Raw genomic sequence first — 17,428 nt, 5'->3', positions numbered from 1 at the left:
GTGTGACATGCTCATCCATAAGACTGTATGTGTGACAGGCTCATCAATAAGACTGTATGTGTGACAGGTTCATCAATAAGACTGTATGTGTGACAGGCTCATCCATAAGAGTGTATGTGTGACAGGCTCATCAATAAGACTGTATGTGTGACAGGCTCATCCATAAGAGTGTATGTGTGACAGGCTCATCAATAAGACTGTATGTGTGACAGGCTCATCAATAAGACTGTATGTGTGACAGGCTCATCAATAAGACTGTATGTGTGACAGGCTCATCCATAAGAGTGTGTGTGTGACAGGCTCATCAATAAGACTGTATGTGTGACAGGCTCATCCATAAGACTGTATGTGTGACAGGCTCATCAATAAGACTGTATGTGTGACAGGTTCATCAATAAGACTGTATGTGTGACAGGCTCATCAATAAGACTGTATGTGTGACAGGCTCATCAATAAGACTGTATGTGTGACAGGCTCATCAATAAGACTGTATGTATGACAGGTTCATCCATAAGAGTGTATGTGTGACAGGCTCATCAATAAGACTGTATGTGTGACAGGTTCATCAATAAGACTGTATGTGTGACAGGCTCATCAATAAGACTGTATGTGTGACAGGCTCATCAATAAGACTGTATGTGTGACAGGCTCATCAATAAGACTGTATGTGTGACAGGCTCATCCATAAGACTGTATGTGTGACAGGCTCATCCATAAGACTGTATGTGTGACAGGCTCATATATAAGACTGTATGTGTGACAGGCTCATCCATAAGACTGTATGTGTGACAGGTTCATCAATAAGACTGTATGTGTGACAGGCTCATCCATAAGACTGTATGTGTGACAGGCTCATCAATAAGACTGTATGTGTGACAGGCTCATCCATAAGACTGTATGTGTGACAGGCTCATCAATAAGACTGTATGTGTGACAGGCTCATCCATAAGACTGTATGTGTGACAGGCTCATCAATAAGACTGTATGTGTGACAGGCTCATCCATAAGAGTGTATACACATTTTTACTGTGTATTATGTCATTTTTTTCTTCAGGTCAAAAACACATGACTACAGTGGAGGAAGTTAGTCCCAGCAGCCCGGAGGCAATATAAATATTAGTGTGTCCCCCCCCCACCCACACACACACACACAGCAACTTATATAAATATATGTATGCAAGTGTGTGTATGTATGTATATTATGTTTAAAATAGTGAGTGTGACTTCTATGGTCCTGCTAAGAGAGGGAGTCAGCCACAGAAGTGATATTGATGACTTTTAATTCTGATTCCAACTTGCTGGGGAGGAGAGGTGCCCCCTTGGGAGCAGGAGCCCGGAGGCAGATGACTCCATTGCCTCCCAGAGTTACGCCTCTGCATGACTAATCTATTTTACAGATTGATGGTGTGTGCATGCAGACTTTACTGGAAATGGAGTTACCAAGGATGCCCTCTCTCCTTATGTGCCTTTCTTAGAATATATAAACCTCTGCCACCCTGATAATTGCTTCAGTGTCCTGTCCCCTTGTGCAACTATCCATATTAACCATGTACTTGTCCTAAACTGTCTTGTACTGTAATTTGTTATGTGTTTTTGATTATAACTATGCTCTGTAAAGCGCTGCGGAATCTGTGTGCGCTATATAAGAAACTGTTAATAAATAAATAAATACAAATAATATGTTTTCTGCTACTTAAACTATTTTTGAGATGTTTTGATAACTTTATTTTTGTCTTAGTTATACTATATGGCATTTACTTTCTATTGCTGAAAATGTATGCATAATTTTAGGGAGCATCCAAACACAATGTAGCTTTCACATAAATGTGGGAACACTAATTGTAAGGCATTCAGACAAGTAGAATGTTATATGCACATCTTTCATTTTCAGTAAGGTCCATGCCTTTAATCCTTCTACATTCTGAACCGTAAGATACCCAAATTTTACATGGTGAAAACCGTTTTCCAAGGTACAATAGTTCAGCGTAATGGAACAGCCACTAGACTTCATACATTTTAATTGTTGCAGATAATGGGCCTGGTTCTGGGTCTCATGCAAAGTGAATGCAGCAGCATGTATTAGCTGTCACCTTTCTGCAGTATTATGTATATTTCTATAGAAACTCCTTCCCTTGTGTGCTATACATCTGTGCGACGTTCAATGACTGAGCTCCTAACTGTCATTTTGTTCAAACCCAGTCTGTAACTTAATAGTTAAGAGCTGATTGGCTGGTACATTATCACCTTCCACTTGATCACTTCTCCTGGCTTAATACATCTGCCCTATGGCTCCTTTGAAGATAACACAAAATGGTATCGTCCTTGACTCTGAACTATTCTTTGCACCCCACATTTAATCTGTCTCTAAATCATGTTATTTCATAGTTGCCTCCCCTCCTGCATTCTGCAGGAGACTCCCTGAAATAGCAGCAATCTCCCTCTCTCCCTCATTAGTCTAGCAATCTCCCTCATTTCACCTAGCCCACATTACACGGTTACATTTTTGGAGAAAAAAGGAATGAGAGATAGATACATTTACAGTGAATCATCAGCGTCATATCCAAGCACTTTACCAAGTAGTATAGTAGCTCTTACTAACTGCTTTGGTTCTCATCTACATTTGGATATAAGCAGGGCTATTTTTCAGCAGGCTCCAACAGGAACTGAGGCCCTTATTCTGACCAAATCTTTCTAATGCTGTGTACACATGGGCGATAAGGGCTGAAATCGCTGGGAATATGGTCGCTGAGCGACCATATTGCCAGTGATTGGAGTGTGCACCAGCGATAAATCGTTGGGTGCGCGCTCCCGTTTTCAGCCCCTGAATGGTCGCTGGTCAGAGGAGCATGCTCCTCCGACCAGCGACATCCCCTGCCTCTTCACCCAGCAGTGTTTAAATTTTCATCTGCGACCATCTCTGGTCGCAGATGAAAACGGGACACGGGGCAATATGATTGCTGAGCAATATATTGCTAGCAATATATTGCCAGCGATCATATTGCCCCGTGTGTACGCACCTTTAGATGGACAAAACCATGTGCACTGCAGGTGAGGCAGGTGTTACTTGTGCAGAGATAATTAGATTTGGGTGGGGTTTTACTTCAAAGTGAGATCTATATTGCAGTGTAAAAAAAAAGCAGCCAGTATTTACCCTGCACAGAAACAAAATGACTCACCCAAATCTGATTCTCTCTGCACATTTTAAATCTGTCCCCCTGCAGTGCACATGGTTTTGTCCATCTAAGAAAGATTTTGTCAGACAGAGTGAACTAGAATAAGGGCCTCAGTTCCTGCTGGAGCCTGCTGAAAAATAGCCCTGGATATAAGTCATTTTAAAACATTCCTCTCAGATGTAGCAGTACACACCCACACTTCTAGGTACCACGTTCACAATCTCTTTTCACAATCTCTCCATATATAGAACTAGACACACCCTTTGGGTGGAGCATTACACGCCTCCTCAATGGAACGCTGTGCAAAACTCTACTACCAACAATTATCACATCAGGCCTGATGTCAGCCATCTATTCAGTTCTCTGTAATGTTGCGAAATGCAGGGATTTATGGGTTGGTGGTTTTTTAACCATAACAGATTGTTCTTTAAAATAATGTTACGACAATAACAAAATACATAATTCTACATGACCTATTATTTCGGAGGTGGCTTGTGAAGAAGTTATTGACTTGTGTGGGGTGTGGATTATTAGATAGACAGTGTCCAGATAGACAGTCAATAGATCGACACCAAAAGTTCGACATGCAATAGGTCAACATGGTCAAAAGGACCAAAATGAGTGTTTCATTTGGACAGATCCCGGAGGAAGGCTCCCTTGGTGGTCGATTGCGGTATTCTGGTGCTGATCCTGTACCTTGTTCCGGACAGGGCTTTTGGACCTGCGACCTGACTGCAAAATGTCATCTGACCTTGCTGCTTTGCCACTGTTGGATCTGTTTCAAATGCTGTTTTAAAAGTCTACGCATTGTAAGTGTGGACTAGTATTAAATCTGCTTTTTAATCAAAGATAATCTTGCACTATATGCTTTTTCTTACATCACAATCATTGTGAGGACGGGAGTATATCATTTCAGGTGGTCTCAGGCCTACTTGATTGCTGAATCTGCCATTATTGAAAACTAAATGGTGATACAATTTATTATATACATGGTTACACACTGTGCGCTGCCTGTTTGCATTCACCTCTTGTATGTATGGTCAAAAGGACAACATGAAAATGGTCAACACATGAAAAGGTCAACAGGAGTTTTTTAAATTTTTTGTGTGTCCGTGTCGACACCTGTAGACGCAGACCCTCTATATCGTTGGCCTGGTGCCTTGCTTTGCTCGGCATAATTTACCATACTCAATTGTAGCCAAAGTATGGAAAAAGACCCCAAAATTGAAAAATATTCTGAGAAACTCATGTCAATCTTTTCATGTGTCAATTTTTTCATGTCAACCGTTTCACCGTCGACCGATTGCATGTCGACCTTTCAGTTTTGACCTATTGATTGCCAAGCTAGACACTGTAGATCTATCAATGGAACCACTAGTGCGTCTATATTCAATAAATATCTATATGGCCTCAATTGTATCTAGATTTGCTGTCCCTGACATACCGGAGCTGATGCAGAATAGCAAGCAAGACCATTTTCTGGAAGGAGCTTGTCATTCCTAGAACTGTGCAAGTCATATGCATTTTTATGGCATCTGAAATTGGAGGTAACTAGCTATCGGGGAATTCACATTCACGTTGTTTGGAACGCATCTAACTCTTAACCCCTTACCGCCGCAGCCTGTTTTTGCCTTCCTGACAGAGCCCTTTTTTTCAAATCTGACATGTATCACTTTATGTGGGGATAACTTTTTATTGCTTTTACTTATCCCAGTGATTTTGAGATTGTTTTCTCGTGACACATTGTACTTTAAGTTAGTGGTAAATTTTGGTCGATACAGTCTGTGTTTATTTGTGAAAAATACCAAAATGTCGTAAAAAAATTGAAAATTTTGCAATTTGCAAAATGTTAAATTTTCTGCTTGTGAGACAAATAATCATACCACTCAAAATAGTTAATAACTAACAAAGACCATATGTCTACTTTATGTTGCTATCATTATTTCAACCTCCTTTTAATTTTTTTGGACACTAGGGGGCAGCAGAGACAAAATTATACACAGAACACAGAAAACGCTGCAATTGGCTGTTCACATTTGAACAGCCAATCGCAGCGATCGCCGATGGGGGGGGGGCATCGCTGCCCCCCCTGGGCAATGAGGGAAGATGTCTGCTGTCAGGGACAGCAGCCATCTCCCCTCTGTCACCGCGTCTATAGACGCGGTGACACTTTAAATGCATGACGTACATTTATGCCATGCGTCGGGAAGTACATCCCGACCATGACGTAAATGTACGTCAAATGTCGGGAAGGGGTTAAAGTGCACTTCTTCACTTGTGAGCAGAACAGTGTTTTCACCTCAGAGAGAGAATTGTGAGAGATAATGTACTAGCCAGTCATTACTAGCCATTGTACCTTCAATTTCTAGGCTTTGTTTGAAAAATTACAATTAGGTGCTGGTTGGTTAGTATTTTATCTCTCACAATTTTATATATTGCCAAGCTTTGATAAAGGGTATATGGGTTTGGGAATTCTGCACACACAAATTAGATGACACCCTTATTTTGTGGGTGAGGGGTCCACACAGTGTTTGTACACACTGGTGGGGGTGCTATCCCAAATTTTAGAGATTAGGATGAGAACAACAAGAGAAAAGAATTTGTTATGGATGCACTCCTTCAAAGAACAGTAAGACCGAAAATTTATTGGAAAGATTCCTTTTTATACTTTAAAAAGTGGTAGCTCCTCTTATCTTTATTAGTATAGGATGGATAAGGAGACAGCCACTGTTAGCGAAATAAGAGGTTAAAATTTACAGTGACATACATACATTGAGTGACAATGGAAAAGAAAGAAGTGTTTTCAGATTTTAAAAATGTAGGTAGGGATGACTGTTACTTGTGGTGTTTTAACAGTATTCTGGGGTACATTCCCCACCAGGATATACAGTGTACTCCTTTTTAATGTTTTAACAATATAATTGCCACTTTAATACACTTGCTCAACAGAAAATAACAATAAAGTATATATGTGCCTGAATTGGCTTTCTGTGGTGTAATGGCTAATTATTTTTATCACAAGGAAGACTGATTAACAAGAGGGCAGGTAAGTATTGTTTTGTGGGGTACTTTACATTGACCAGATAGTTGGTTTGTATCTGTCTAAAGTCTGGCTCAGTGCCCAGATATTGGAGACAGAGTGTTATAATCTATAAATTCGCTCTTATAAAGACATAGAGCAGCAGCGCCACCTGCTGGAAGCCTTTAATATTGGTGCTGTTATAATAGGTATTTCATGCACCACTCAAATATATGTCTCAGATTATGGAAGTGTGACACAGCAGTGCCATCTACTGGACAATTTTAATATAGGTGCTGGTTCAATTGAATTATAAGGCACCCCACTAATACCCTTATACTTAATAGTATAGGGAAGATTTTTAAGCAGTGCCTGCTTACAGACCCTCTACATAGGGGGGTAATCCTACCCACAGTCTCTTCCTAATAGGAGACACTGACAACCTGGTTTTAATAGTAAAGCATGAGGACAATAAATTTCCTACACTGACACCAAACAGACATTGTTTCCCTAACGCTACATGGACAGAACACGTGTTTCGCTACAAATTGCTTCTTCAAGCTGACCACCAGAGTGTTTGTGGGCAAAAATATTTATTAAGAGCGTCCAGCCAATGGTTGGATCCGCTCAGATCACGTGGTGCGTTTCCGCCTATCACAGGGCGCATGTACTTCCGCTGCACGTGACCAACGCGTCCGCATCACGTGACCAACGCAATGACGTCACAATAGACGCAATGGGGCTAATGAAATAGCTCAGGGCGGAAGTACATGCGCCCTGTGATAGGCGGAAACGCACCACGTGATCTGAGCGGATCCAACCATTGGCTGGACGCTCTTAATAAATATTTTTGCCCACAAACACTCTGGTGGTCAGCTTGAAGAAGCAATTTGTAGCGAAACACGTGTTCTGTCCATGTAGCGTTAGGGAAACAATGTCTGTTTGGTGTCAGTGTAGGAAATTTATTGTCCTCATGCTTTACTATTAAAACCAGGTTGTCAGTGTCTCCTATTAGGAAGAGACTGTGGGTAGGATTACCCCCCTATGTAGAGGGTCTGTAAGCAGGCACTGCTTAAAAATCTTCCCTATACTATTAAGTATAAGGGTATTAGTGGGGTGCCTTATAATTCAATTGAACCAGCACCTATATTAAAATTGTCCAGTAGATGGCACTGCTGTGTCACACTTCCATAATCTGAGACATATATTTGAGTGGTGCATGAAATACCTATTATAACAGCACCAATATTAAAGGCTTCCAGCAGGTGGCGCTGCTGCTGTATGTCTTTATAAGAGCGAATTTATAGATTATAACACTCTGTCTCCAATATCTGGGCACTGAGCCAGACTTTAGACAGATACAAACCAACTATCTGGTCAATGTAAAGTACCCCACAAAACAATACTTACCTGCCCTCTTGTTAATCAGTCTTCCTTGTGATAAAAATAATTAGCCATTACACCACAGAAAGCCAATTCAGGCACATATATACTTTATTGTTATTTTCTGTTGAGCAAGTGTATTAAAGTGGCAATTATATTGTTAAAACATTAAAAAGGAGTACACTGTATATCCTGGTGGGGAATGTACCCCAGAATACTGTTAAAACACCACAAGTAACAGTCATCCCTACCTACATTTTTAAAATCTGAAAACACTTCTTTCTTTTCCATTGTCACTCAATGTATGTATGTCACTGTAAATTTTAACCTCTTATTTCGCTAACAGTGGCTGTCTCCTTATCCATCCTATACTAATAAAGATAAGAGGAGCTACCACTTTTTAAAGTATAAAAAGGAATCTTTCCAATAAATTTTCGGTCTTACTGTTCTTTGAAGGAGTGCATCCATAACAAATTATTTTCTCTTGTTGTTCTCAAGCTTTGATAAATACTGGTGACTTAATGAGTTTATCATATAAAAAGAAAATCTCGTGTTCCCACATATTTTTTCTTCCTAACCAGGAACTAATGCAATTTGCAAAGGCATATGACACTGTGCCACATAAGAGACTATTTCATAAAATGGAAGAATTGGGACTAGGGCAGTGGTTTCCAATCTGTGTGCCTAGGCCAGTGCTGGCTAACCTTAACCCTCCAGCTGTTGTTGAACTACACATGTCCTACTACAGATTTGCCAAAACTGATGCAGGGCATGCTGGGATGTGTAGTTCATCAACAGCTGGAGTGTCAAGGTTAGCCATCACTGGCCTAGGCACCCTGGGATGCCTCGGGATGTTTTCAAGGGTGCCTCTTGTTGGGGGGCTACGACCAAAACAAATGGTTTATGCTCAAAGTGATAGGCAAAACCAGTGCTGGTGGCTGCCGTTCATAAAATGTATGGACTATTAGAACCACAGCCATGTGCCCCACCACAAAACTGAACCTGAGGGTGACAGTTAAGCACAATTTACGTTATTTTTTTATTTATCCATAAGAAACTTTTTGAGTAGGGGTGCCTTGAAAAAATGCTGATATTCTAGGGTGCCATGGTCAAGAAAGTTTGGAAACCTCTGGACTAGGGGTTAAAATTTGTAGCTGGGTAAGAAACTGGCTGCAGGATAGAGAACAGAGATTGGTTGTAAATGGTGCATTCTCAAGCTGGATTCCAGTACTGCAGTAAGTGGGGTACCACAAGGTTCGGTGCTAGGGCCTCTTTTGTTCAACATATTCATTAATGACATAGAAGATGAAATACTAAGCAGAAAATCCATATTGTGGATGACACAAAGGGTGATTCAACCGGACAAGTGCAATTCTGGGTTCCACACTACAATAAGGACATGGTAGAATTGGAAAAAGTTCAGAGAAGTGAAACCAAGTTATTAAAAGGGATGAAGTATTTAAGATATGAGGATAGATTAGCCAAATTAGGAATGTTCATGCTGGAGAAGAGACGATTAAGAGGAGACATGCTTAACTTGTTCAAATATTTTAGAGGGCAATATTCTGAACTATCAGGCAACCTCTTTGCTTTGAGTTTGGTGACTCGGACACATGGGCATGTGTTCACACTAGAGGGGAGAAGATTTCATACCTTTAATAGGAAAGCCGTTTCTCGCTCAGGGCAGTAAAGATATGGAACGCTCTTCCATAAGAGTTGGTGATAGCAGACACATTGAACCCATTTAAAGTAAAGTTGGACAAAAACAGAAACATTCAGGGGTACCACCTATAACCACTATTTAGTCAAAGTTAAAACAAAGTACTTCATGTATTTCAAATAGAGGATGACAATTCTAGATCAAAGGTTGAACTTGATGGACATACATCTTCTTTCAATCTCATCTACTATTTTAATAGGCAACAAGATACAGCTGTCAGATATGGGAATATACAGTAGTAGTAGTAAAAAATAGACCCTTTCGAATAATACAAATGACTGTGTTGTCTTCAGAGTAGGAACAACTCTTGTCAGTGAAACACACATGTATGACTTTATAGTTGCATATACAGCTTCTTAGAACACTTTTATGCAATAGCTATAGAGTCTAAGTGTGTGAGCAGGGCCCTCCTACCTCTATGTGGGTTTGATACTACACAGTTTATTTTATCACTCTTTCCAAATGTAAAATGCAAGGGAATATGCTGCACTATATAATAAACTGTAAATAATAAAATAATAAATATCATACTTTCTACTTTCACTATTACACTATTTATACGTTACATTTAATATATGGGGACAGCAACCAATGCCAGTGTATGAAAGAAGTCAATACATGTTTACGAAGTAGAACTTTTATTACAAAATAAAGATAAATATTTAAAAATGACAATGCATCGTTTCATTCATAAAATTGGATACCATACATTTATGAGGACTGGGGACGGGTCTATCGTGCAAACAGACACTACAATGACTTTCTCTGCTGGCTATCTATTCATCCACAGACATTTCTTTAAAGCTTTTTGCAGTTGGAGGAGCAGGTTCAATGTAAACCCGAAAAATGGACAGTGAAATAAACTGGACCGCCAGAAAATACTCCACTGAGGTGACATTATGCTTATATTAAATGTGTGGGTAGAAATGCTTGACCTGGTAAGTTACTTTTCTGTGTTAAAGGATTATTAGAGAGGCATAATGTATTTCATGGTCCCTCCCTCTTACCTTATCATTACCACCTAGTGCCAGGAGCCAAAATACGCTCCTAAAAGTTAGGCAGCACTCCCGGCAAACCCCAGTATTGTGGACAAGTCTTCCACACCCTCTTATTGGCTGCCCACAACAGGCCCAAGGGAACCCTATACAGTACAATGCCTATCTGCTCTGCCTTGTATAGTAGGGTAGTAGGGTGAGGCCACAGTTATGCAATTATGCCACCATGCTCCATCAACAGCCACCAATGCGCCATCTGGGCTGCCCCTACTAGGGCAGAGGCAGTCAAGTCGGTAAGTATGGATATAATGTGCAACGCATACACATTGCATGATGCAATGGAGGATGGTGCAATGTACAATCCCATGCTGCATTTTTACAGGATAACTTCTGATTGACCGTGCTACATGACCAACCAGAATATACCATAAATGACCCACGGGAGTGTGCAATTGTGGTTAGACACTGCTCAGTCCACACAATGGGAGGAAATTACTAAGATGGGAGTTCTATTTCACATGTGATGTTGCTATAGGCAACCAATCAGAATCTACTTCTTATTTATTTAGCACCCTCTAAAAGATAATAGATAGTATATGATTGGTTGCCCATAGCAACATCCCATGTGATAATAAACTCACCCATCTCAGTAAATTTCCCCTAATAGGCCCCTCAAATTTGCCAGGAAATCATATATATAATGCTGGTATGGCTCAAGCATGTACTAGGCCTTACTGTATACCGACAATCATATTGCAATGCAATTTGTGCAAGTACATTTATTTTATATTTTTTGCATACTGCATAAATACTGGCTGCTTTTCCATGTAGCATACAAATGTTGCCAGCTTTGTTTTTAGACAGTAACTTAGGTTTGAGTTTGGATATACCCCTCTCAAATGAAAATCTGTCTGCACATTTTACATCTGCCCCACCTGGATTGCAAAATACTAATGTAAAAAGTTACCTGCTCGTTTTAGCTTTATGGTGCCCATACACTTGTGCAACAAATCGCATGGATCGCATGTGTCATCTGATGCAATTCGCGTGCCCACCAGTCGAATGTCGCGTGCATAGATTTTATGTGCCGCATTTTTAAAACCACATGCGATCCCTCACAATGCAATCGGCGGGCACCAGGAGGGCTGGCAGTGGGCGTCAGGCAGGCATTGGTGTAGTTGGGCGGGTGGCAGGAGGGCTGGCGTGCGGCGGTAGTCAGCGGTGGGTGGCAGAATTTGAAGAAAACACTAGAAAAGACTTCTGCTGCCCGCCGCTGACAACCGCAGCACGCCAGCACCCGATGGTATGCAACAGGTGGCATGTGACATATCGGGCTGGAAAAAAGCACTTACAATGAGATCGGATGCGATGGGACATTGAATTATGATATTGCATCTTATCCAATTGCACAAGTGTATAGGCACCATTACCATACCCTCCAACATGACCCATTCCATTAGGTACAAAATGCTCTATTCCTGGACTTCCCAGTTACAGATGTGAGCCTGCAGCACAGTCCAATATTCAAAGAGGGGGTGTCACATCAACTGTCAGTGATGTCTAGGGTGGCAGCAGGTGTGGCTCCCCTTTTTGAATATTGGACTGTGCTGCAGGCTCACATCTGTAACTGCTACTGGCATGGAAGTCCAGGAACAGAGAATTTTGTACCTAATGGAATGGGTCATGTTGGAGGGTACTCCCACCCTGATATCAGGCCCTTAAGATGCTCGACAGGTGACCACAGAAGTACTTTCCCAGGAAATCTATTATTAAAAGCTACTCTCCAGGCTGTATCTCTATCATACCCTGATAGTAGAAGCAAGGCACTATGGTGAGTACAGTGACAGCAATATTTATGTGCCAAATTCTACCACAAAGATATACAAACAGTATAATAAAAAAGTTATAGTAGCTGGTTATACTTACAATAAACCAAAGAAAGACATACCTACATAGAAAGTCTATGCACACCTAAATAAAAGCACCACTGCCAATCTGTGATCTCTTGAATGATAACTCCACCTAAACCAGGCATGCCCAAACTGTGGCCCTCCAGCTTTTGTGAAACTACATATCCCAGCATGCCTTGCCATAGTTTTAGCATGCCCTTATAGCAAAACTGTGGCAAGGCATGATGGGACATGTAGTTTCACAACAGCTGGAGGGCCATAGTTTGGACATGCCTGACCTAAACAGTCATTTTTCATAATTTACTAAAGGTTCTAAAAATTAAAAAAAAGTGATGTTGCCCATAGCAACCAAACAGATTCTGTCTATCATTTCTATATTGCATACTAGAAAATTATAGCTAGAATGTTATTGGTTGATATGGGCAACATCGCATCTTTTCAATTATAGAAGTTTTAGTAAACCTCTGCCAGCATTCACTTGTGTATATAGGCTTGTGACACAGGTGCACATTAGACAGTGCCATAGCCACACACTATTATGGTGGGTCTACAAAAGGATATGGTCATTTTCATGAGATCCATGGTACCGATGTTGTATGTATGGGGGATGGTGCTAGGTAAAAATCCATGGTTAGACGTTAGCCTCAAGTACTAAGCATTTAGACTTTGACCATTGAAGAACAACTATAACAAACACACAAATTGTTTCATTTCACCTGATAATGACATACTACTTTGTATAGTTAATATATAAATAATTTCCAGATAATATGCATATTTAATCCAAATAGGTGCATTATACTTAAGACTATTAAAAGCTCTGAAAATGTTGTACTGATGTAACTACAGTATAATGCATTTAGGGGGAGGGGGGGATTCAATTGAAGGCAAATTACTGTTGCCTCAGCGTTCTCACACCCTTCGCACTCCCCTCTGAATCTCAAGCCCCGTACACACCCCCGTACACACAGGGCACCCCCGCCACTGTGCTGAATGAAGTGCTTAAGCACAGATTGCTCAGCACACATAGGGGGTTATTCAGGTTGATTCGCAAGGCTGCGAATTCGCAGCCTTGCGAGTCCACCAAACCCCCCCCGGCGAACGCACGCCCCCCCCCCCCGCCGCCCCAGCAAAGTGCGGCTTCACCCGCACAGCAGCGAATGGATGTTTTGCATAAACATCCATTCGCTTTGCTGGGGTGTCCGCCCACATCATTCGATGGTCACCGACCATCGAATGATGTTTAGCGTGCACGCATATACAAGTGACTTTTCAGTTGCGTATATATGCGTGCACGCTGGCGTGATATGGGCGGGCAGCTGACATCCGGTGATGTCAGCTACCCGGCCCACACACCCGCGTCACTGCCTCATTACCATCAGAACGCCCAGCGTTCTCATGGGAACGCCCATGGAACGCTGGGCGTTCCCATATGGTAATGGGGCAGCCCGGCGCTCCCCGCCCATCTCCACCCCCCCCCCTCGCTGCCATGGGTGCGTGCACCAGGCGACCTGAAAGGTCGCCGTGGGTGCACGCACCATGCGCCTGCACATGCGCAGAAACACGCCTGCGCATGCGCACAACATCGGTACTGCGTGGGAATGCGCGCAGTACCGATGCAATCTGAATAAGGCCCATAGTGGCACCCAAGCGATGCACCTGTGGTGTGTGCTGAGCGATCTGTGCTGAGCAAAACACTGCAATCTAGTTGATAGACGGTGAATGCAATGTCTATCTCTGCGGGTAATGGCGGCGCTTGGGACAGTACATCGCCATCGTGCATACACACGGAGTGATCCATGCTTCAATTCTAAGCGATCTAGTCACATCTCATAGGAATGGGGCTTAAATTGCCCTGTGTCTGTGTCCCATCAAATTTGCTCAAAAGTGCTCGCTACCTACCATATGTTGTACGGAACAGTCATGTGTAAGATCAGGCTGCTGTCATGCTGATACGGCTGTGGGAACTCATTCCCACGTAATTAAATTCCTTGGTTGGTATCTAAGGGGGAAATTAATTGAAATGTGATGTTGCTTTGGGCAACCAATCAGATACTATCTATTATCTTCTAGAAGATGCTCAATAAATACGTAGATTCTGATTGGTTGCCCATAGCAATAGAACTCCCATCTTAGAAAATGTCCCCCTAAATGTCTTCTTACAAGCATGTACAATAGTGTGTGCTCTTATTACAGCAGTATACAAGATTGCTTAAAAGATCTTATTATGCCTACAATGTAGCATTGAATTGTATTTCTGCACCGTTTATGCTACTTTTGTGCTTAAATCAATAAAAAGCAAGTAACAATAATGCAATTACTATCAATTAAAATGATTTAAAAAAATATTTTTGTCATTGTGACTACTCGTACAAAAAAAATATCATGCTCGAACTTGCAGATGTTGTGGTTCAAAAATTCATTTTACATTCATAATGGTCAGTCTTGTTGGAGCAAAATGTAATAAATTCAGCCCATCCTCCTCCCCAAAAAAGAAAATAAATGCAAGAATACTGCCTTGGATTGTACACAAAAACATGCTTCTGCAGTACCAGCTGTGACCATAAGGGGATAGTGTTCTTCTTTTTCTTAGGGCTGAAGCATAAGAATAATATAGGCATGTAATGCAAAGAGGACTACAGAAAAGTAGTAGCATTATGTGGTTGACAAAAATAGGATTTTCCCTTTATGGCATCTTCACGGGACCACTTCTCACTGGATCGGAGGACAGTTGCAGCTATATGTAAGATGCATGGGTGACATGTCTTGTTTACCTCTAGACAATTATATAACAGTGTTTCTGTAACCTGAGCAACATTATTGCTGTAAATGTTCTTCAGTGATTTAAGTTACATAACCATTCCCTCATGCGTCACTTTGCTGCTTCATCCTCATGGCAATAACATGGTTCTTTTTCTTTCTGTTATATAATACACAAGCAATAACTGTGCAAACTATTGCTATACAGCAGAGCACTATTATTGCAACAACTACACCGACCATCTTGTTTCCGCGGGGAATGTCTGTGGGATCGTCCTCGTAAATGTCGCCATCTTTGGTTTCTTCAGTGGAGGCATCTGCTGAATTCTCTGATTCTGTAGTTATTATATAGTGGTGAGTTGCATGTTGGTTTGTAGTATGGAACTCTTCTGGTGCTATTGTAGAGGCGTGGGACACTTCTGGTGGAATTGTAGAGGTGTAGAACACTTCTGGTGGAATTGTAGAGGTGTGAAACACTTCTGGTGGAATTGTAGATGTGTGGGACGCTTCTGGTTCTAGTGTAGAAGTCAACGACATTAACTGTTTTTCCTCTATCTCAGATATAGGCGTACCTGCATAAGGTGGGTTGGTGCACACAAGCTGGCTGTTGTTCCTGAGTTTGTGTAAATTATAGGAAATCCAGCTCTTGAGAGGAAGAAGTTGAAAGTCACATTTCCATGGATTATTATTAAGTTTTACTTCATTTAAATGCACCAGAGAGTCAAAAATTCCCTCAGGTAGATTCTGAAGTGAGTTATTTTGCAGCTGTATGGTCATTATAGTGGTCATGTTTTTAAAGACACCTGCAGGGAGATGATTAATCTTGTTACTGTGAAGGGATATATTCTGGAGTTGGGGAAGGCTCTTGAGAACATTTTCATTTAAAGTGGAAAGAGCATTGGTATGCAGTGATAGTTCCAGAAGCTCATGCAAGCCATTGAAAGCAGCTGCAGAGATGGAATGAATTTGATTTCGGGATATAATTAGTAACTGTATACTGGTTAGATTGAGAAAAACATTATCTTCAAGAGCCTCCAGTTGGTTATCATATAGCCAGAGTTCTTTCAGATTTGGCATTGTACCAAACACTCCAGTAGAGATGTGTTTTATTGCATTTTCAAATAATGTAAGTTTGGAGAGCTCTGGCTGGTTTAGAAATAAACCCTGTGGTAATGATGCAATCTTGTTATTTGATAAGTAGACTTTTTGTAAATTGGGATTGTTGGAGAATGTATTAGCAGATATCTGGCTGATCTGGTTACTTTGTAATCCAACTTCTTGCAGACTGGTCAATGTTTTCAAGAGTCCTTCTGGGAAATCCTTCAGCTGATTTTCATACAGCCGCAGAGTCTGCAGATTAGTGACTTTCTCCAGAGTTTTGGGATGCAGGCGCGTAAGATTATTTTTAGCTAAATTCAATTTAACGAGTCCACCCATCTGGTCAAAAGCACCTCTTGGTATAGAATGGAGGTGATTTCCTAACATATTGAGTTCTTTTACATTACTTAATGAAGCAAATAGTGATGGCTGGATCTGACCAAGCAAGTTGTTTGACAGAATAAGTGTTTCCAATCTTCCTAGGTCATTAAATAAACCTACAGGTAATTCTTTCAATTTATTGTTAGACAAGCTTAGATAACGCAGGGATACGAGATTGTTGAGTGCATTTGATCCTATGATAGACAGTTCACTTTTTTCAATTCGCAAAATCAATAAAGCTGTCAAGTTTTCCAGAATACCATCTTCTAGTTCTGTCACCTCGGTGCTTAGTATTTGCAAGGTTCTGGTGTTGTGAGGAAAAGTACGTGGAATTTCTACGACATCTGCTCCATGACACTCCACTTGGCCAGCTTTAAGGCATTTGCAGTCCTTCGGGCACTGGCTGTAAATCAGGTGGATCATAAGGGAAACTAAAATTCCAATAAAATGATAATTCCGCATCATAATGTCTAGAGGAAAGCGAAAAAAAGAAGTTAGATGTATGGCAGTCCATAAACAAGACAAAAATAAACATATTACTTTACTAGTATACAAATGTTGCCATATTACTAACAGTGCAGATAAAGGGCTGACTATTATGTATAAGTAAATATTCAAATTCAGACCTCAACTGGTAAATCTCAAAAACCTAATGGGGCCTATACACGAAGTGGCGTGTGCCAGCGATCTGAACGATGTTAGTTCGCTCAGTGCACAGCGATGCACCAGCGATGTGTGCTGAGCGATCTGGCAGGGCCAGTATTCTCTGGTGAGAACACTGGTGATCCATCTAGATTTATACTACATGCAGCATAAATCTAGATGGGCGATAGCAACGCACGGTGCTGTGCATTGCTAGCGTTATGACCCCTACACACGGAGTGATCTTGGGTAATTTTCTAAGCGATCTCTTCAAATAGCTTAGAAAATCACCCAAAAACGTTCCGTGTGTAGGCTCTAAGACTACTGTTCTCTGTATACCCACTAGA

General features: G+C 41.2%; 1 protein-coding gene across 1 annotated transcript in view; it reads right to left on the bottom strand.

The window, feature by feature from the left end:
* The window catches only part of LOC146062973 (uncharacterized), a 98,498-nt gene that overhangs the window by 56,878 nt on the left and 24,192 nt on the right, over positions 1–17,428 (bottom strand). The window contains exons 2-3 of the mRNA XM_083174982.1: positions 15,072–16,909; positions 3,925–3,973 (exon numbers count right to left, since the gene is read on the bottom strand). Of these exons, the coding sequence (XP_083031108.1) occupies positions 3,925–3,973; positions 15,072–16,904 (1,882 nt within the window). The 5' untranslated portion in view covers positions 16,905–16,909. The remainder of the gene's footprint in view (positions 1–3,924; positions 3,974–15,071; positions 16,910–17,428) is intronic.

Source organism: Crinia signifera, chromosome 3 (assembly GCF_055691185.1).
Source record: "Crinia signifera chromosome 3, ASM5569118v1, whole genome shotgun sequence".
NCBI classification, from domain to species: domain Eukaryota; kingdom Metazoa; phylum Chordata; class Amphibia; order Anura; family Myobatrachidae; genus Crinia; species Crinia signifera.
The sequence above is the reverse complement of the archived record's forward strand: the minus strand, read 5'-3'. Positions and strand labels throughout refer to the sequence as shown.